This window comes from Meriones unguiculatus, chromosome 14 (genome assembly GCF_030254825.1).
Source record: "Meriones unguiculatus strain TT.TT164.6M chromosome 14, Bangor_MerUng_6.1, whole genome shotgun sequence".
NCBI classification, from domain to species: domain Eukaryota; kingdom Metazoa; phylum Chordata; class Mammalia; order Rodentia; family Muridae; genus Meriones; species Meriones unguiculatus.
Genome location: NC_083361.1, coordinates 1,876,440 through 1,898,376, shown reverse-complemented (window position 1 = coordinate 1,898,376; position 21,937 = coordinate 1,876,440). Strand labels below are relative to the sequence as shown.

Genomic DNA, 21,937 nt, shown 5'->3' with positions numbered 1-21,937 from the left:
CCCACTGGTACACTCTCACCAGCCAAGAGTGCCAGCAGGGAGCCCACAGAGAGAACCTTCCCAGCTTGCCCAGCCAAAAATGGGAGGCAGCGGACACTCGGCAGAAATGTGGCACTCACTGGCCACAAACGGGGAGCTGAACACACACCCCCAAACTGACAATACCATGCGGGCCAAAAGCCTTCCAGCACCAGGGGCGGGCGGGGGGGTGTTCTGAGCACCTATGAAGTCACACTGGAGACAAATCGCACTGGCACTGTGTGTGCCATGCAGGGGAAGCAGGCTTTCAAGGGGAATCTTGTTCCGGTCCCCTCCCCAGTCCCCCAGGCCTCAGCAGGTCCAGGACGGGGGCAGGAAGGCCTGTGCAGGCCTCCTGGACTGCTTCCTGCCCCGAGAGCCAGACGGGAAGCCGGGCTGCAGCCGGAACCCAGGCTCCCTCCCCACCAGCTCCCCCAGGCCCCGCGGCCTGAGGTAGAAGCCGCTGGGCAGGAGGGATGGGTCGGGCCACCCGGCGAGCCCAAGTGCCAGGGCAGTGGGCAGAACAAGGGCCAGCAGGGGTGCTGAGCCTGCAGTTTACCCTCCCCCATGCCCGCCAGCCAGGCCTGCGGGGAGCAACAGGCAGGTGGGCGGGCCGGGTCACCGGTGGGAAGGGCCTGGGGCTCGGCCAGCACTCCCCGTCCCTAGGCAGCCGAGCCGGTGCAAGGAAGGGTTCAGCAGCCCCGGGGGTGTGTCCGGGTGCGTGGGAGCTGCTGCGTCTGGGATCCTGGGTGTGACTGCGTCTGGGTTTGTGGGGCCCCTTGGGACTCCCCAGCAAGTGGGTGTGTGTGAAGGGTGTCAGCCGGTAGCTGTGACAGCAGAGCCAGTCGTCTGGCTGGAGCCGTGACGTGTTCGGGACCTCCGCGTGTGTGGTATGGGTGGGTTTGCGATGGGTCACGCAATGGGCATGACCCCATGGAGGATGTTTGTGTGGCTGCTGGGGAGAGAACGGTTCCCAACAGGGCTCCAGAGCTGGGATGCGTCTGCTGTGTTGGACACCGTCTGGCATGCGGCAGAGCCACGGCTGAGAACTAGAGCCACGGCTGAGAACTGCACTTGAGAGATGGCCTTTTCTATCAGACTTCCCACCCACACCCTGTCCCTGGGAGGCCCCGGGGCTGGGCTAGTTTATAGTCAGCATACATGGTGTGGCCTGTGACTGCTGCCAGGTGTCAGAACCTACAGGTCCTGAGGGTTGAACGCATTGGTGTGGACGTGGGATACTGTCCATATTTTGGTTTCTGCTAGGGATGGTAAAAGCCATTCAGCAATCCCTGAGGGACTCCAGGGACAGCAATCCAGGCTGTGTCCTCGCATCTGTCTCTGCTGGGGCCAGTCTTCAGTGCTGTGAGCTCCTGTGACAACTGTCTTTACAGAGTGAGCTCGCCCAGCCCCCAGCCTGGTCCTCAGAGTTCTCACACCCAGCCTGGGAAGAGGCTGGAAGGCCTCCTTAGACCATAGGAACTGTACTCCCCGCCAGCCTCCCGTCCGGACAAGCCCTGAGAGAAAACCAAGTCCCCGAGCCCTGGGGGCCTGAGGAAGGCAGAGGGCAGGGGAAGCGAAACCCAGAAGAGAGGAGACAGAGGAAGCAGCAGAGAACTCACCAGCTCATCCCAACAGATGGGGAGATGGAACACAGAGCCCGCTGGGCTCCAGCCTCCAGTATATCTTGCCTGGGTAATGCATTTCCCTGAGGTCACACTCACTCCACACACGCACACACCCCATACACACACACTCATTTTAACTCTCAGTGACTTACCAGAGACAAGGCCCTGTATTGTTTATTAGGTCATCTGGTAATACTATGCATCCCCCAAGTTCTCCCAGGGTCCCGTACTCTTGATATGCCACAAAACTCACTAGTTCTGTGGATTTAAGAAATAACAGCTCCTGTGTGTGGGCGCATCTTCCTGCAAAGAGCACACAGTCTCCCAAAATGGGTAAGCGAGCTTTCGGAGAGAACGGGAGGGTCAAGTCAGGCTCTGGCCGTCTGGGAATTATGCAGATCACACTGGCTTTGAACTTGCTGTGCTCTCCTGCTTCTGCCTCCTCTGCAAATTACCGGCATACACCACCACACCGATTAAAGCAGGCTTTTTCTGAAGGACCAGGTACTGTCTTTGGCCCTCGCGCGCGCGCACACACACACACACACACGGCTGCAGACAGCAATACAGCTACAGTGTGTGGAGGAAGAGAGAGTGTGGCTGTGGGCAACAGAACCTATCCACAGAAACAGGCTGTAGGCTGGGGCAGGCTACGGGCCAATGTTTACCAAACCCTGCTCCCTGAGGCCACAGGAAGAGCCTGTGAGCAGCACACACCTGAGGCGTAGGAGGGTTAGCTCTGACTCAGTGCCCATCCCTGTTCCCTTCCAGTCATGCTGTTCCTCGCGGGGTGGCACACCCCAAGATGGCTGTCTCTCGTCACTTCCGTCTTCCAAGACTATCCCCCCACACACACCGCATCTGTTCCTTAAGCTTCCTTCAGATCTGAAATGCCACTTCCTCCTAGGCCATGGCGGCCACCAACACCAAACACTGAACTGGTTTTTGAACTTTGGTTTGGCTGTCCTGGAACCCACTTTGTAGACCAGGCTGGCCTTGAACTTGGAGAGCCACCCGCCTCTGCCTCCTAGAGTGCGGGCACTCGTCACGTGGGCCACCACAACCCACAACCCGTGGAAGCAGCATTTTTCCCCCTCTTCTACAATTCTCACGCCAGACAGCAGGAAGTCAGGCTCTTCCGGATTGTGTCGGCAGATGCGCAGTGGCAGAAGTACTGCGGACGCGGCCTAATCGGGTCTAATCGGGTCTCCCACCGGAATCCTGGGGTCAAAGCAGGCGTTCAGCACGGAGGGCTGGAGGCGGTGCCACAGGCCGGGACAAGGCTCCAGAGCCTCTGCAAGGAGGGCGACGCGACGTGGCGCCCGATTACACGGAGACCAGCAGTCCTCTCTCACCTTTAATGGACTCCCCAGGTGGGCTCAGGGCTGCAAGTGTCCTTAAATACAGCCCCGGGCGCAGCGGGCGGGGCGGGGCGGGGCCGGGCCTGCCGGGCGGGGCGGGGCGGGGCGGGGCCTCAGCTGCACTTGCAGGAGCGCACGATCATGTTGGAGAGCTGCTCCACCTTGGGCTTGCGGCCCACGTAGTAGACGATCGGCAGCGGCTCCAGCGCCTGCGGCACGCAGCACGGCGACGCCGAAGCGCCCGGGTTGTGTTGGTTGTAGAGGGCAAGGACCTGCGGACGGGCCAGGGTCACTGTCGGTGTTCCACGCACTCTGCCCATCTGTCCATCTCTACATTTCTGTCTCTTATCTCTGAGTCGCTCCCCAACTTCTATCTCCCTGCCTCCCTATCTCTCCCACTTCCATTTGTCTCTTCCTATCTCCCAACTCTCCCATCTGTCTCTCTTCCTATTGTTCCATCCCTTTGTCTCTTTCATCTGTCCCCATCCCTGTCTCTCCTTCTCTCATCACTGACTCTCCCGTCACTCACTCATTTCCCATCTCTCCAACCCTCCCAATCTGCTTCTGCGTCTCACCGGCTCTCCCCAGCCAGCTCTCCAGCTCTCAGCTCTCTCTGCTTCTCCCTGCTTCTGTCCCGTCTCCCTTCCACCCTACCCTGCTGACTCCACACTGTCCAACCTCTCTCTCTCCCCCGACCACCCCCGCCTGTACTCCATCCTGTCCCACGGGCCAGGCCTACCTTACTGTACTGTGTATCAAGACTCCAAATGTAGGGGCAGGGCCCCAGACAGAAGTTGGCGTGGTAGCCCTTGGGCTCGTGGATCCACTTCCAGCCCAGGTCCTTCCGAAAGTCTATGTACAGCTGCCGCACACAGCAGTTCTTCTCCGTGGAGCTGCGGACGGGAGGAACCAAGGTCAGACGGCGGGACAGGCCCTCCTCAGCCTGTCCACTGGGTACCTCATCTCCAGCTGGGCACCCCAGGACCCCCGAGGTAACGGCAACACTGAGAACGGCCACCCAGGCTGCCCCGGAGGCTGTTCCTGCCGAGCTCGGATGCCCACATGCACCGAAGCCCATGAGCACACGCAGAACAGGGTGTGATAGATCACATCACATCTACACACGGAGCACAGAGGGGCAACCCCACAGCCCCACGTGTCCCGACATGTCCCATTTGTACGACAAATGTTCACTGAACCAGCACTGCATGCTGGGCCGAGGCCTGAGAGGCCAAGCAGCACAAACAAAACCCTCTGCTGCCTTTGGAGGCCATGGCTGGTCACAACGCTCCTCCGCTCCAGATGGGGCTCTGCCCCGTTTACAGCAAATGCCTGAATGAACCACCATGAGTCACGGCGTACCAGACTTGGCTTCCCCGGCCTCCTCTCTAGTCCTCAGCCACGGTCCTCACCAGGCACGGAGGCACACACTTGTAATCCCAGCACTTGGGAAGGTCCCTAAGGTCCTCCTTGGAGACCTAGTGCATCTGAGGTTAGCCTGGGCTGTGCTTTTTTGAGACTGTGTCTCCAAAAGCCAAAATGAAACAACACAGTCAGTCCTACCTCAGGCCTCTGCACACAGTTTGTGTGCCCAACGTATTCTTCCCATAGATGCCCACTCTGGCTTCTTCCTTTACACGTCATTCAAGTCTGGCTCAGGGTTGGCAAGACAGCTTGGCAGATACAAGAGCTTGCCTTGAAAATCCCATGACTTGAGCATGATTCCCCAAACCCACAGGAAGGAGACAACGGGCTCCACAAAGCTGTCCTCTGCCCTCCTTGTGTGCATCACGGCATGCATGTGCAAGGCCAGCCTGGACTACAGAGTGACTCCAGGACAGCCACGCACGGTGGGGCATGCCTTTAATACCAGCGTAGAGGCAGGAGGGTCTGGCTCTCGGGGAACTCCGGCTACACGGTGAGACCCTGCCCATAAACAGACAGTTTGTCAACCTTGGCTCAGCTATCCATCGCTCCTAAAATACTGCCATGCTTGCAGCAGATGGTCAGTAGCAGATACGAACGAACAACACCTTCTCTGACAGGCCTTGCTCCCTGCCAGTGTCCATCAAAACGACTGTTAACTTCCACCAAGGAGTTTTAATGCTGCAATTATGACAAACTGTGAATCCATGTACGGTTTTTGGTGCTATTTGTTTGCTTGAGACAGTGTTTCTCTGTGTAGCCCTGGCTCAAAGTCCTGGAATTACGGCGTACAGCACCACCAGCAGCTTCTTCTATGCTTTAAAGACTTGCGCATTATGTGTGTGTGTGTGTGTGTGTGTGTGTGTGTGTAGGCGCCTATTTAAGTCTCTATGTGCACCATGTTTCTGCAATGCCCAAGGAGGCAAGAAGAGGGCATCAGGTCCCCAGGGACTGGAGTTTTAGAAGTTGGTCCTTTTTAGTGACCATGTGGGTGCTGGGAATTGAACCCAGGTCCTCTAGAAGAACAGCCAGTGCTCTTAACTGCTGAGCCATGTCTCCAGCCCCAAACTGTCCATATCTGAAGCAAGTCAAAATCCCGATGACGTGAGAAGCCGGAGAGGCCTGCATCACATCCGCTGTTTGTCTACTCTGAAATTCCCACTGCAAAATAACTTTAATCAGAGCAGGACAATCAGCCGAGTATGGTGGCACACGCCTGTGAGCCCAGCACTGGGGAGGCAGAGGCAGGCAGATCTGTGAGTTCAAGGCCAGCCTCGTCTACAGAGTGAGTCCAGGACAACCAGGGCTACACAGAGAAACCCTGTCTCAAAGAAAAGAAAAAAAGAATAAAAAAATTGAATAGTCCCCAACCTCTTGAAGGGTGGGGGTCGGGGACAGGCTTTCACATAGCCAAGGCTGGATTCCAAGTCCCTCTGTAGCCAAGGCTTACCCTGAACTGACCCTCTTGAATCTGCTTTTCAAGTGCTGGGATCACAAGTATACCACTCCAGTTTTCCTGGCCCAGCTCCTACCCTGGCCCCTTCACCAGGTTTCTTTTCCTTTTCAGAATATTTTTATTGTTTTTATTAACTATTATCTGCTCTCCTCTCACCACGGGGAAATGTCTCTTAGTGTGCAGATGGTCACCAAACGCTGGGCGTATGAATTAACTGATGAGCGTTACTACGAGGGAGAGACTCTTTCTCTGCAGCCCTGGCTGTCCTAGAATTCACATGTAGACCAAGCTGGCCTCAAACTCCAGAGATCCACCCGTTTCTACTGCCTGAGTACTGGTCAGTGCCGGGTTTTGCTACGTAGCCCAAGCTGACCTTGAACTCCTGATAATCCTGCCTTAGCTTCCCAAATACTGGGTTTACAGGCCATTGCCACGTCACCCTGCATCATCTGCTCAGGAGAGAGGAGAGGTAAGACAAGGTCTTACCATGTAGCCTAGGTTGACCCAGAATTTGTAGCCTAGGATGACCAGAAAGACTTGACGCACTTGTGTTCATGGCGTGTAACCGACTCACGGTGTAGAGATGCCGATGTGGTGAGATTCAAACTCCACTCCAAATAAAGAGGCTGGCGAAAGAAGTGCTAAAATGCCCACTGTGCTCTGGTTTGGCTCTTGATTTTTGAACAGGGTTTCTCTGTGTAGCCTTGGCTGTCCTGGACTCACTCTGTAGACTAGGCTGGCTAGGAACCCAGGGAGATCCACCTGCCTCTGCCTCCCGAGTGCTGGGATTAAGGCGTGCGCCACCTTGCCAAGAAGGACCGGGTTTTTATGTGCACTAGTGTGATGGCGTTCTGGAGTCCCAAGTTCTGAGCAGTGTTAGGACCAGAACAAAGGAACTCAAAGAAGGAAAAAGCAGGTTCCTCCTCAAAAATAGCTCTAAGATACACGCAAGGGATGGGGCACCGGCTGCTCTTACAGACGACCCAGGTTCAATTCCCAGCACCCACGTGAAGGCTCACAACTGTCTGTAACTCCAGTTCCCAGGGATCTGACCCCCTCTCTGGTCTCTGTGGGCACTATGCCTGCATGCGGTCCACACACATCCAAAGCATACATGTAAAATAATAAAATAAGTAAATAAGCCCGGAGATGATGGCTCACTCCTTTAGTCCCAGCACTCAGGAGGCGGAGGCAGGTGGATAGTTCAAGGCCAGCCTGGTCTATAGAGTGAGTTCCCGGATAGCCAGAGGTACACAGAGAAACCTTGTCTTGAAAATAAGCAAAATTTGGCAAACTAAGAGCAAATGTGTGAGTTAGGCAGGCATGACTGCACACCTATAATCCCAGTGGTCAGGAAATAGAACCGGGAGGGTTGTTGCAAGTCTGAAGCCAGCCAGCTCTACACAAGGCTTCAAGGAGGGCGAGGCCATACAGGGAGACCAACAACAAAAAGGAAGCAGCTGAGTGTACCACACTGAGGAACCCTGGAGACACAACTGGACAGACTGGCTGAAAGAGGTGTGGCCACGAACCACTCCTTCCAGAGCAAGAACTTCCAGCCCGGATACCGCGGGCTCAGCGGACTAACCTGCTCCTTTCTGCGTGAACCACGAGCAGGGGCCGTACTGCACAAGCAAGCCCTCCAGGGGACTGTGACATCCCTGCCTTTGTCTTCCTCTCTGTGTAGCCTTGGCTGTCCTAGAACTCACTCTGTAGACCAGGCTGGGCTTGAACTCAGAGATCCGCTTGCCCCGGCCTCCCGAGTACTGGGCTCAAAGGCGTGCGCCACCACCGCCTGGCACACGGGGCTTTCTGGGAGGCAGTCCTAGTCGCACAGCTCTTGCTTTTTCAAGCCTCCTTGGCCCGTCTGCCGAGACCCAGCAGAGCCTAACCTGCGCAGGGACCCACGTGGGGCCTGGGAGAGATGGTGTGTGAGCCGGCAAGCTGGCATGAAAACAGCTCCGCCGCGGAAAGCTGTGCGCAGACACTGAAGCAGAGTGCTACAATAGAAACCGAACACCCCTTCTCAGAAAGGCCGGAACGGAAGGCACTTCAGACGGTACAGCCTTTGAGGATACGGGATAGGCGCACAGAGCTCAGAAAACATTAACAGCCCTCCTGCTCCCCATTTATTTTATTCTTATTCTTACTCAATTTTTTGAGGCAGGATCTCGTTATGTATGTCCTGGAATGTCCTGCTATGTAGACCGTGCTCGCCTCAACTTCAAAGATCGGCCCGCCTCTGCCTCCTGAATGATGGGATTAGAGGTATGCGCCACCAAACCTGGCTATCAAAAAACAAAAAACCTATGTGTATGAGTGCTCTCCTGAGCGTAGGTATGCGAACCCCCTATACGTGCACTGCCCACGGAGGACAGAAAGAGGAATTAGACCCGACTGTTCTGAGCCAGTGTGTGGGTGCTGGGAAATGAATCTGGGTCTCCTACAAGAGCAGCCATCTTAGCTGCTGAGCCGTATCTCAGGCTCTAACACAGTCCAGGTTGCCGAAAACACACTGTAACTATTGACGACTCTGAACTCCTGCTCCTCCTGCCTCTACCTCCCCAGTGGCAGGACTACAGTTGTGTCCACCACGGCCAGCTAGAGTTTGGACAACAGCTGCCAACTCTTGGCTAACTTCACTCTATCTGTTTTCTTTCTGCCACTGTATTCTTTTGTTTTGTTTTTTGACACAGGGTTTCTCTATGTAGCCCTGGTTGTCCTGAAATTTACTCTGTAGACCAGGCTGAGACCTCAGAGATTCATCCGCCTCTGCCTCCTGAATGCTGGGATTGCAAGCCTGCGCCACTACTGCCGGGCTCGCCGCTGTATTCTTTCACTTGTTTATTCGGCTTTTTAGAAGAGTTCACTTCCTCTAAGAAAGTGCAGAATATTTTTAAATGAAAATATGGGCTAAAAGTAAAAATCAGTATGCTCAGTGGTAGAGCCCCTGCCTAGAGTCCCCCAGTGAGGGGCTGGGGTGTGGCTCAGTGGTAGAGCCCCTGCCTAGAATCCCCCAGTGAGGGGCTGGGGTGTGGCTCAGTGGTGGAGCCCCTGCCTAGACTCCCCCAGTGAGGGGCTGGGGTGTGGCTCAGTGGTAGAGCCCCTGTCTAGAATCCCCCAGTGAGGGGCTGGGGTGTGGCTCAGTGGTGGAGCCACTGCCTAGACTCCCCCAGTGAGGGACTGGGGTGTGGCTCAGTGGTGGAGCCCCTGCCTAGAACCCCCAGTGAGGGGCTGGGGTGTGTGCTCAGTGGTGGAGCCCCTGCCTAAAATCCCCCAGTGAGGGGCTGGGGTGTGTGCTCAGTGGTGGAGCCCCTGCCTAGAATCCCCCAGTGAGGGGCTGGGGTGTGGCTCAGTGGTGGAGCCCCTGCCTAAAATCCCCCAGTGAGGGGCTGGGGTGTGGCTCAGTGGTAGAGCCCCTGCCTAGAATGCCCCAGTGAGGGGCTACATCGTGGATCTGTGGTAGAGCCCCTGCCTAGAGTTCCCCAGTGAGGGGCTGGGGTGTGGCTCAGTGGTGGAGCCCCTGCCTAGAATCCCCCAGTGAGGGGCTACATCGTGGATCTGTGGTAGAGCACCTGCCTAGAATCCCCCAGTGAGGGGCTACATCGTGGATCTGTGGTAGAATGCTTCCCTACCATGTACAAGGTGCTGGGTTCCCTCCTCAGTACCACAAAAGCAGTACCAAAGACAATAACAAAATCCTAGGAAAGAATTTAAGTTACTGACTAAATTAAAATACTTCTCAGCGTTTGTATTTTCCAAAATGTTCCATACACATCATTTTTCCTTTCTGAATCCTCTTCCTACCTCTCCACCTCCCTCTCTCCCCAGTGCTGTTCATTATATACCATTCCCTTCCACACACTGTCTGTGGGGAAACTGACTTGGTTTCCCACGATCTGTGACTGGCTGGGTGCGTCCCTGGGACGCTGGTTCATGCTGCTCACCTGTCTCTCCCGGGAACATGGAGCTACAGTCCCCATCAGATCACGGTTGATCTATCTAACAGGCCTTCCTAGATGAAACTGTGTTCCTCCATGCAGAGTTTTGCTTGCCACAGCCGGGGACATGGCTCAGTGAGTCAAGCAGCTGCTAGGCAAGCAAACATGCAAACCAGAGTTTGGATTTGCCGGGGGGGGGGAGGGGGGAGGAATTTTCACTATTCTCCAGGTTCACTTCCCAGTATTGGGGGAACAGAGCTCGCACAGCAGCCTGCATCTCTTAGAAAGCAGTGGTGCTCAGAACCTCCATCTGTTCCCACGTGAGGGTGGACAGCAAAGGGAAAGGATGTAGGGGGAGGAGAAGGGTTAGGCAAGGACCAACATGCAACACAGCACTCCCAGTGTGAAGCAGGGAGGGACAGGTCAGCTGGACACTCTACTCCTGGATCTCACACCACTTCCATTTTCCCGCAGTGCCCAGGCTGCCTAGGAGTCCACCATTCGGGAACTGGGTGGTTGTACATACGTGTAACCCCAGGACAGAGAACTCGAGCCAGCCTGGGCTAAAGATCCAAATCCAGGCTGGACCATACAGCATAGCGCTGTCTCAAACAACAAAACAACACAGGCCTGACAAGACGGCTCGGTGGGTCAAGGTGCTTGCTGCCAATCCTGACACCCCAAGTTCAATTCCCAGGACCCACACCGTGGAAGGAGAGACCTGACTCCAAAGACTGCCCCCTGACCTTCACACAAGAATCCAAAGGCGTCTGCCATTCAGACAGCCATTCTGGACAATCCACAATCCCTGCTTCCCAACCCTCGAGGAACCTGGTTCCCCAGAGTCCTGTAGCCAACACTGCACACTTCTAAACCTGTGTCTAAGGAGGCCTCCCAACGTCCCCGGGCAGCAGCACCACAAGATCAAATTCCATGACCCTCAGGAGACGTGCAGTCTAGCTGTCCCGGATGCTAACATCTCCAACTAGATCCCGCCAGCCATTCTGAGCCCAGCATTCCCCGCTCCCACCTCCCAGCCCTGGAGACCTGTCTTCAGAGAGTGTGGGAACCCCAATGCATACCACCTTCCGAACCAAAGCGTTAGGACCCCCACGCTCCCATTTTCAACTGGGTCAACACTCTCAACTGCTTACGTTAAATTCTTCTCTCGTTAGAATCCCAACACAGCCCGAAGCCCAGCTAGCAAAAATGTAAAACCCAACAAGACAACCTTCCTACACAGACGCTCATGCCAATCTCCTGCAAGTCTCTGATCGCAACACTCCAGCAAGAATCCACCTCACATTCCAGGGCCCTCAGCTGCCCACAGAGCCAGCTGTCCCCTGGCCTTCCAGGCTCAGGGCGCTGGCCAGGTGTCAACGCTGGCACAGCAGTCCACTGGCTGCCTAAGGCCCAGCCCAGGCAGTCTCCGAGGAGGACAGTTTACCTGAAGCAGTAGTTGGTGTCCAGGGCTCTCCGGTGCCTGGAGCTGTGGAGGTGCTGGGCCCTTTCCAGCGGGGTGGCCATGAGGAGCAGGAAGGGTCGGTTCATGTCATGAATGGAGGCCAGGTCACCTCGACGTTTGGGGCTGATCCCTGTTTGGGGTTTAGACGTTGCAGTGAAGGACATACACACACTTAGAGGGATGGACGGTCGAGCGAGGGGCAAATGATTCCACACGCATGCACACAGACCACGCCAGGCGCCCAGCTGGACCTGGGGAGTGAGCTCACCATTGATCTCCACGTGGAGCACATTATCTTTACTGTCACAGGAACAGTGAGCGCTGAAGCGAAAGCCCTGTATGCCGTCTGTGGGAGAGGAAAGGAGCCTGAGGTTATGACTCATGCGGCTTGAGGGAGGAGGCAGGAAGCTGCCAAGCCCAGGGGCGCCTTCCTGTGTCACCCCACACACCCTCCACTCCTGCTCCTGTTCTCTGAGTTGCTGGCCCCTTCTCCCCCTTACTCAGGGCAGAAGCTCTGAAGTAGACACATGCCTCTCCCACTGCGGGATCCCTTCAGCTTCTCAAGGAAGGTGGGGAGCGGGAGCAGGGAAGCCTCTGACATTTCTGCCTATTTACGTCTTTCATTGTTCTCCGCAGAACAACACACACAGGGGAGGCATCCTTCCTCAGCCTTTCCTTTCACTTTGCATTTTTTGGAAATTCTGTATATATGCATAGTATTTAGATAGGAGACTGTGATATGCCGTTTGTGGCACAGGAAGAGGCTGTAGCTGGAGAATGGCCGTCTTTCCCTCTGGCTTTTCCTCTATGCCCAAGAGACAGATCTCTGAACTTGAGCCTGCTGCTCCTCTGGCCCCGCTAGCAGGTTACAGAGCTGTGGGCCTGCCTGTTTCCACACACACGGCAAAAAGGCTGGGGTTACAGGCATACGCCGTGTCTGTGCCTGACCAATTATATGGGTGCTGGGGATTAGAACTCGGGTCCTCATGCGTGCCAAACGAGAGCTCTTGCCCACTGACCCATCTCTGCAGCCCTCTTTTTCTTTTTAGATAGGGTCTCACATAGCCCAGGCTGCTGCAAACTCTCAAACTCATTTTGGAGCTAAGAACACCCTTGAACTCCTGACCCTCTTGCCCCCGCCTCCCAAGTGCAGGCTTAGCAGCTTGTGTATCCTCGTGCCTGCTGTCCTGGGTCTCTGCTTTCTGTGTGCTCTGTAAAGCCTGGTCCTCAGTCAGAAGAAATAAACATCCGCTGTGATCCAGGTGCCAAGGACCAGGTACACAGGGTAAGAGCTAATTCCGGTGCCCAGCCCTGGTCTGAACTCTTAAGTCCTTCAGTCTTCAAACTCCTCAGCTTTACAGGCCAGGAAACTAAGTCCGAGGAAAAGAAAGTGACTTGGCCAAAGCCACACAGGGGCCTGGCGAAGGCGTGCAAACCTGAGCGGAGCGCTTGCCTACCCTGCGGTGGTGAACTGTAATCTGGCCATTACAGTCAACAGTGAGCTGTTCATCTGGCCATTTTTCCCATTTTATTTATTCAGTGTGTGCGGGGGGGGGGGGGGGGGGAGGGGGTCACGTGTGCCAGGGTGTGCAGGGAGGTCAGAGGTCGACCTGTGCAAGTTGGTTCTCTCCTTCTACCGCCTGGGTCCTGGGGATGGAACTGGGGCCATTAATCTTGGCAGCAGATGCCTTTGCCTGAGCCATCCCACCCAAGGGAGATGGGTACATTCCCATGGTGCTGTCTACGCACCTACTGTATACCAGACCCTGCACCGGGAGCTTCAGGCTCTTGCTGACCTCTGTCCCATGGCTGTCAGCGTTCCTCGCCGTGCCGTGCAGGCCCATTATCCACATGGCTAACCTGCGCCTCTCGGAGTCTCCCTGCTCAGTCGCCCAGGAAGCCCTCTTGGAGCCAAGGCCTGCCCGAATTTCCACAGCACCTCAGGCTTCCCTCGATTAGGCCCTGCCTCCTCTGTGCGGGTCTCCTCTGATGGCCTTCAGCGTTCCAGGGCATCACTACCTACTAGGGCTCCGACAAGGCCTCACAGGGGACAGGAAAGACTCTTCCATCCCAGACAGACGGCCAGGTCAGGCTCTTCCTGGCCGCAGAGCCTTGGTACAGAATCCTCTTGTATCTCCCTTTCCTGGTTGCTTTTATTCATCTCAGACATTACTGAGAGGCCCTCTCCTCCAGGAAGCCCTCCTTGAATCCAGACAGTTAGCTACCTCCTGAGTGCTCAACTCCAGCCCTTTCCGCTGAGTCCTCACCACCTAGCTTCAAGTCGGTTCCCCCTTCAACCAGCTGAAGGACCACAGGGTCTATCGAGGGCAAACGTAGGGACTGTCTGGGTCACGGCTGGGAGGATCACTTGGCAGAGTTCAGGAATCACTGATAGATCAATCCATCAGTGAGAATTATGGAGTGCGGTTTGATATCAGCATGGGGGTGGGGGGCAGGGGCAGCGTGCCAGGCACGGATGCCAGGACAAACAGTGCTGCCCCCACTGGAGGACAGCAAAGGCAAACAGTCTCACCTCCTTGGTTCAGCCACTGCCTTACAACTCCAGTGACGTCAAAAGACAACCACTCAGGTGTGTCGGTGGGGGTCAGCAGCCGGTTACCAAGGTAACGCCAGGAATTGTTGCTGTATTTCTGAATGCAAACAAACCAAGTGAGGAGGAGTAGATAGCGGCCATCACGCCCCCAGACACCCCACATTGCCCGTCCTCACACACTGGCTTCTGCTACGTCACACACACCCTTACGCACAGCCCCAGGAGCATAGAGCCGGGACACACAGACACAAACACCTAGGCTGTCATCAGGGCACCAGGAGGCACCTCAGCCTATGCCCTGGACCCTGCAAGCTGGGGTACTTCTTTCACTTTCTGGGCCTGTTTCTTCAAGGCGGAGTGCTGAGCCGTGGCAGCTGGGATGGCCTGCAGAGCAAGTGGCTGGTTGTTGCTCATATTACTGAGCAGACGGCTCGGCAGTTTTGATACCATGCCTTTGGGAGAGTGACTTTTTTGGTTTATTTACAGTTTATTGTTTTATTTATAATTATTGTGTTTACATGTACAGAACACTCTTCCCAACAGCGATTTTTCTGGGGGGGAGGGGCCAAGGTCTTCTATGTAGCCCTGGCTGTTCCGGAGCTAATAGAATAGACCAGGCTGGCCTTGAACTCACAGAGATCCTCCTGCCTCTGCCTCCCAAGTGCTGGGATTAAAGGATTGAGCCACCAAACGCCAGCCTGGCAGTAATCTCAGCATTCAGGGAGGCAGAGGCAGGAGGATCTCTGAGTTCAAGGCCAGCCTGGTTTATAATGCAAGATCCAGGACAGCCAGGGCTACACAGAGAAACCCTGTCTGAAATAAAATAAAATAATAAAATAAAATATAAAATAAAATAATAAAACGTCTTTTTGAAGTCCAGAATGGCAATGCTGACTAAGAGACTATGACAGCATTTGAAATGCTGTCGGAGCATGTTCTTGGTCGGAGACAAGGTCTCACTGTTCTGTCTAGGTTGGACTTGAATGCTTGGGTTCAAGAGATCTTCCTGCCTCAGCCTCCAGAGAAGCTGGGTTGACAGATATAATCACACACGGCTAAATTTTAAAAAATGTACGCACACGCACACACGCACTCCCACGTACTCGCACACACTCGCTCCCACGCACACACGCACTCCCACGCACTCGCACACACGCACTCCCACGCACGCTCATGTAGCCCTGGCCGGCCCAGAACTCACTATGCAGACCTGAACTTTCGCTCCTTCCAAGCGCTGGGACCACAAGCGTGCAGCTCTTTGCTTGCTTCTATGGTGGTGGGGCTGGAGCCGGGAGAGCACGCGCTACTGGCCGATTTACTCTCAGCCCCTCCACGTAAAGGTTTTTTTTTTCCCCAGAGCTGAGGACCGAACACAGGGCCTTACTGAGCTAAATCCCCAACCCCCACGTAAAGGTTTTGAACTTATCTTTGCTTTATGTGTGTGAGTGCTCTGTCTGCAAGTGTGTGTGTGAACCCCATGCGTGCCAGAACGGGTATCGGACGCCCTAGAACTAGAGTCCCTGGTTTTGCGTCTCCACACGGGTACTGTGAACTGAGCCTGGGTCCTCTGCAAGAGCAACAAATGCTTAGCCACTACGCCGACTCTCCAGTCCTCCAGGGGAGACACACTGCTTGTGGCCAGGCTGGAGGGCCCAGCCCAGCAGGAGATCCAACTGTCTTTCCTGGAGACAGGGTCTCAGGAGGTCCAGGATGGCTTCAGGCTCCTGATCTCCGGCCTCAGGTCCCAAACACTGGGACTGCCAAATGTGTGCTCCTAAAGACTCTGACTTCCTTTCCTTCCTCACTCTTAACTTTTCCTGTAATGAGGATGAAACCTAATGCTTTACTCATGCTAGGCAATCGGGGTACCCCAGGCTATACCCCGGCCCCTCACTGGGGGATTCTAGGCAGGGGCTCTACCACTGAGCCACACCCCAGCTCCTCACTGGGGGATTCTAGGCAGGTGCTCTGCCACTGAGCCACACCCCAGCCCCTCACTGGGGGATTCCAGGCAGGGGCTCTACCACTGAGCACACCCCAGCCCCTCACTGGGGAACTCTAGGCAGGGGCTCTACCACAGATCCACGATGTAGCCCCTCACTGGGGGAGTCTAGGCAGGGGCTCTACCACTGAGCCACACCCCAGCTCCTCACTGGGGGATTCTAGGCAGGTGCTCTGCCACTGAGCCACACCCCAGCCCCTCACTGGGGGATTCCAGGCAGGGGCTCTACCACTGAGCACACCCCAGCCCCTCACTGGGGAACTCTAGGCAGGGGCTCTACCACTGAGCCACACCCCAGCCCCTCACTGGGGGAGTCTAGGCAGGGGCTCTACCACTGAGCCACACCCCAGCTCCTCACTGGGGGATTCTAGGCAGGGGCTCTACCACTGAGCCACACCCCAGCTCCTCACTGGGGGAGTCTAGGCAGGGGCTCCACCACTGAGCCACACCCCAGCCCCTCACTGGGGGAGTCTAGGCAAGAACACAAATAGTACCCATCCCCTGGCTCCTTCTTCACTTTTAGAACTCAGCCCCCTAATTCAGCTAATAGAATGCCGTCGAGTTTTTTAAAACCCTCCAATGGGCACGGTGACACACGCCATTCACTGCAATGCTCGGGAGGCAGAGGCAGGTGGGTCTCTATGAGTTCAAGGCCAGCCTGGTCTACCGAGTGAGTTCCCGGACAGCCAGGGCCACACAGTGAAACTCCTGTCTTGAAAATCCAAACAAACCCAGACCCCTAGAATTCGGCATTCTGAACTGGACCCCCTTGGACTGGCTGTGCAGGCCCTGTAGCCTACAAGCTGAGCCACCTGGCCACACCCCGACACCGGTGGCCCGGGGCCCCTCAGGCCCAGAGCCTCACCTGGTACAGTTCCACATGCTGCTCCACACTGGACTTCAATCTCTGCAGGCGCAGCTCTGCCCGGGACAGCAGTGGTGGCTCGGGCACCGCTTCCCGGATGTCTGACGTGTTGAAGAACATATATACACTGTGTGAGATGCCTTTGGTTTTCTCGTAGATTGCTGGGTGAGGAGGAGCAGAGAGCGAAGGCATCAGGTGTGCAACAAGGATGGGGGGAGCGGGCACCCCAATCTTGAGCCCGTGGGCTCTACCCCTGAGAGGCCCAGGGCGGCATTCCACTTCAATACTTCATTTAATTGTCATTAATTAATGTATTGATTTCACATGCCTACGGAAGCTTCCCCTCCCTCCTCTCCTCCCAGCCTCTCCCCCTCCTTCTTCCCCACCCCTCCTTTCTCCTCAGAGAAGAGAAAGTCTCCAAAGTATATCAACCCAACATGGCACCTCAAGATGCAGTAAGACTAGGCCCACCTTCTCCTGCTGAGGCCTGACACGGCAGCTCAGTTAGGGGAAAGGGATCCAAAGGCAGGCTAGAGTCAGAGACAGCCCCTGCTCCAGTTGCTAGGGGAGCTCATCAGGACCAAGCTGCCCAGGTCTGTCCCACACATGCTCTTTGGTTGGTGGTTCAGTGTGTGAGCCCCTATTATTTTTTTTAACTTTTAATTTTGTTTATGTATGTGCGTATTTTGCCTGTGTGTGTGTGTGTGTGTGTGTGTGTGTGTGTGTGTAGGCCAGAAGAGGGTGTCAGATCCCCTAGAACTGGAGTTACAGGTGGCTGTGAACTGCCAAGCGGGTTCTCGAAGAGCAGCCAGCTCTCTTCACTGCGGAGCCATGGCCTGACTCTGATGTCCTTAGCAGGCTGACCTCGGGGAGGTTTTCTGCCCTCTGGCTTTGTTTCCTCTATGAGAAGACCCACCCACCCGGTGAACTACCCCAGTCAAGCTCCCTTCAAGCATACAGCTGTCAAGGCCCACCTGGACTAGGCGATCACGCCTCAAATAAAACAAAAGAAAGTTGCAGAGTAAAGCACACAATTTTGGGGATCAGGAAATGTCCCTCTGCATCCCAGCCTTGAGGGCTCCAGCCCTAAGCCACTCCCAGGGCTCAGGAACTGGCAGGTTCAGCAGCCCCTTCTGCTGGGCTCGAGGAAGGCACCTTACCAGCTGGCCAGTCTCCAGTTAAATCTCTGAGGGAACAGTGGTACCTTAAAGTTCTGACTGCCAACCCTGGTGGTTGTAACGGAAGCCCAGTGAAACCTGTGCTGAGCAGTAAGATAACATCCAATGCCAGGATCGCAGGAGCCCACGAGAGACAGGACAAGGGCCAACCTTGCGAGGCACAGGTCAATAGTGCGTACTTTGCCAGTGCAGCTCTGTAGCCAGCACTTAGGAGACCGAGTCAGGCAGATCCTCTGTGGGTGTCAGCCTGCTTGTATACACCGACAGCATGTGTGCCTGTGTGTTTAAAGGGCGTGGGGGGACTACGGCGGACGGTAAAGATACCTTTTAAAACGCTTCACAAAGCACATTGAGACTCACAACATGGGAAGATTTCAGGGATTTCAGGGAGCCATGTTTGCATTATTTTATTTTGTTTCCTGAGACAGGATCGTACTATTCTCAAACGCACTGTGTGTCCAACGATGGTCTGAAGTAATCCTTTTGCCTCTGCCTCCTAGCACGGTTTAGTCATGGACCGCTCTGTCTGGCAGACTGCGGTCTTTTAGAAAAGTAATTTATTTCTTACTCTTATGTGCACTGGTACTTTGCATGCATGTATGCAGTATGTATGTATGGATGTGTGAAGGGTGCAGAGCCCCTAGAGCTGGAGTTACAGGCAGTTGTGAGCTGCCATGTGGGTGCTGGGAATTGAACCTGGGTCCTCTGAAAGAGCTGTCAGTGCTCTGAACCGCTGAGCCATCTCTCAGGGTCTTAATTCCTGAACTCTGCTACTTCCTGGCCTGTGACAGTATTATTATCATCAGCATCATCGGTGTCAATAGTTACTTCCTCTTTTAGCCCAGTTCCCGGGCCAGTTGGTGGGGAAGGACGCCTCAATGAAGGATGGGGACCCCACTCACTACAGGGCTTCCTCAGCTAAAGGATGTCTGGGCGGGGGATGAAGGAGCAGAATCCTGGAATCCTGCATCAACTTGGGCTTTCAGCTTCCTGCAGTGCGGATGAGGTGGTGTCCCAGGAGAAGGAGGGCGACCTCTTCCCTGCTCCTCCTTTTTCCTAGGGCCCTATTCCCGGTCCAGTTGTTACTCAGCAAACCACAACAGAACAGTGGCTTCTCAGCTGGGGGTAGCAGATAGGGGAGACAGGAGGGCAGGAAGGGTCGCAGGGTCGAGGGAGGTGGCGTGACACTGAGATGAATAGATATATGGGGTAAACACGGAAACGGGAGGCACATGCCGGAAGAGATACGCGCCTATGAAGAACTGCAGTCTCAGGGGAGAGGAAAGGGCCTCTCCAACGAAAACGTCACAGTGAGTAGTGGCTGGGGAGGGGTGTCATTAGGCCTACGCCACGGCTAGGTACAGCACTGCGCAAGGAACCCTGAGGTCCGCCTCGGGGAAGGAAAGCTAAGGGGGCTACCAACATCTAAAACACGGGACGCACAGGAAGCCTGGGTCCCGCGTGGGCGCCGACAGGGCGGGGCCGCGAGTGTCCCCGCCCAGCGCCGGGGTGAGGAGGGCGGGAGACTGCCAGCCCAGGGAGGGCGGGATCGGGACCTGCCCCGTCTCGCCCCAGGCTCCGCGCGCGGTCTCCGCCTCCCCCACCCCCCCCCCACCCGGGGCACGGGAAGGAAAGGGAAGGGAGGAGGGCGAGGAGAGCGGACGCTGGGTTTTCCCCGGCCTCCCGGAGGAGGAACTGGGACTCGGGGTACCGCCTGCCGGGTTCGGGGTCCCTTTCCCCCTCAGGAAGCGCAAGCTCCTCCCCACGCGCGTGGCGCCCACGTGGGCTTCCTCGCTTCTACCGACTCGCTGTTCTCCCTCTCTCGGGTTTTGCAACTGGCTCTCCACCGCTGGCCGCTCCCCTCGGGCTCCACTCCCGGGGCTGCGCCACTCCCTCCCACGCCCAGGCGAGGGGCGCTCAGCACCCACGCCCGAGGGCACGGTGTCTCTGCGCGCCGGCCCGCGCGCCCGCCTCCCCACGCCAGGTTCCCCGCTTCTCTAGGTCCTGTCCAGTGACCCGGCAGTCTAGCTGTCTCGGGGACTCCTCGCTTCCTCCACCGGGCTCCGCCTGCCCGCTCGCGAGCTCTTTTAGGTCCCTAAGCGTTCCGCACCCTCTGCGCCTCTCCCTCCAGCCTCCCCTTCGCTTCCCCTCCTCAGCTGACCTGTCACTGGCAACCCCACCGTGGAAGCACGGAGCGCCCGGAGCGCGCCTGGCGCCTTCCGGAGTTGAGCCCACTGGAGGTTCTACCCGGCGGTTCTAGGGTTCTCATCCCCCCAGTTTTTCTCTCCTCGCATCTCTCCTCTCCATCTCGCCGTCGAGGGTCGGCTTTCCACAGTCTTTCCCAAATACGGGGCGCCTCGGGACGGGAACCCAAGGAGCCCGGCACTTTCAAGCACCAGGGAGGGAATTAAGACAAAACCTGGCAGAGCTCGTCTCGCGGAGGGGCCCTGCCCACGACCTTGCCTTTCCTCACCGTCTCCTCCTCTCCAGGACCTGACACCTGGGGAGGGACCAGGCGCCACGCCACACGCTGGTTCGCGGCGCCCCAGGGGTCCCCTTGCTCCGCCGGTGATCCCCCCCCCGTGACCCCCGCGCGCCGGGGCCTCCTCCCCGGCTCCCCGGCCCGCGAGCTCACCGTTGTTGCGGTCCACCATTAGCACGCGGGTGACCTCCTTGGCGTAGTAGTCCGCCTCGGGCTCGGGCTCCGGGTCCGCGCTCTCGCCGGCCACCCGGTCGCGGGTGCTGTTGTACAAGGCGAGCACGGCCTCGGGCAGCGGGCCGGGCGGCACCTCCCCCTGGCTCGGGGGGCTGGCGAGCCGCAGCTTGGACAGGATCTGGCCGCGGATGGCCTCGATGCGCTTCCGCTTCACCAGCTCCATGTCGACCGTCTTGCAGGTGGAGAGTCCCGCGGCCGGCCTCCCGGGCGTCAGCACTAGCAGCCACGGGAGCGGGAGCAGAAGCGGCAGCAGCCGCAGCCCCGAGGGCGGCATGGGGGAGGCGGCGCCCCGCGGCACCGCGGAGAGCGCGGGCCCCGGGCAAAGGTGGCCCCGCCCCTGCAGGGCTGGGGGTGGTCTCCCCAGGAAAGGTAGAGTCCGGGATAATTCTGAGGTCGAGGGAAGAGGCAGCGGGAGTCGCGGTGAGGCTCTGACCCAGGGCGTCTTGCTGTGCCACCCGGGCGAAAAGGTCGAGAGGAGTGCTCTCTGGGACCAAAGAGTGGGGTGCTCTTAAATAGGGGGGTTACTGCCAGCAGGTCTGAGGGAGCTCGGCCCCCCGAGGGAGACAGGGTCCTGGGGTGCGGGGGACCCGGAGGCAGGCCGGGGGGAGGGCGGCGTGAAGGGGTGCGCCCCGGCTTTGGGGTGAAGTCTTCGCGGGAGGCGGGGCTTGCGGCTCCCGAGGGCTGGTCCGGAATGGGGGCGTCCGGGGAACGCCGTGCAGCGGGCGAGCGTCCACGACGGTGGGCAGGGCGGTCTGGGGTCCCCCGGTCCTGCCTCCTTGAGGGACAGCGCAGCGCCAGGCGGTCCCCGCGCCTCCGGCTCGCGGTAGCAGCGGAAAAGTCTCAAAACTTTTTCCTCTTCTCGCCACCAGCTCGTCCCTCCTCCCACTCCTCCTCCCCCTCCTCCCCGCAGTGGCGGCGGCGGCGGCGGCTGGCCTCAGACTCCGGGGCCTCGGACGGCTCCTCGCTGCTCCTTTGCCGGCTCGGCGGGCGGCTCAGAGCCGGGGGTGCCCCGAAGGGGCGTCCCCCCTGCCCCGGCCGGGGGCCGCGCTGTCTGGAGGATCCGCGGCGGGAGGAGGAGGGGGACGGCCTGGGGCGCGGAGGGCGGCGGCGGACCGGCTGGGGCGGCGGGGGTTTTGAAGCCGCCCCGGCCCCACCCAGGAAGCGCGCGCGGGGCGGGGGCAGCCCCAGGGGGAGGGCATGGGGGGGCACTGTCTTCATCCAGCGTGGGCGGGCTCCAAGGGGGGTCCCTTCAGCCCCGCGGGGAGGGGGCGGGCACCCCGGCCCCGCCCCACCTCCGAGTGCTGCCTCCTGGCGGCCGAGCACTACCA

General features: G+C 57.4%; 1 protein-coding gene across 1 annotated transcript; it reads right to left on the bottom strand.

Moving 5' to 3' along the window:
* Positions 1-1,790: 1,790 nt before the first annotated feature.
* On the bottom strand, positions 1,791-21,229 carry Tgfb1 (transforming growth factor beta 1). Its single transcript, XM_021657507.2, has 7 exons — positions 20,529-21,229; positions 16,716-16,876; positions 13,828-13,945; positions 11,563-11,640; positions 11,277-11,424; positions 3,747-3,900; positions 1,791-3,279 (listed from the first exon to the last, which is right to left on the bottom strand). Exons 1-7 carry the CDS (start codon positions 20,881-20,883, stop codon positions 3,121-3,123), a joined length of 1,173 nt encoding a protein of 390 aa, XP_021513182.1. The 5' UTR covers positions 20,884-21,229; the 3' UTR covers positions 1,791-3,120.
* Between the last annotated feature and the right edge of the window lie 708 nt (positions 21,230-21,937).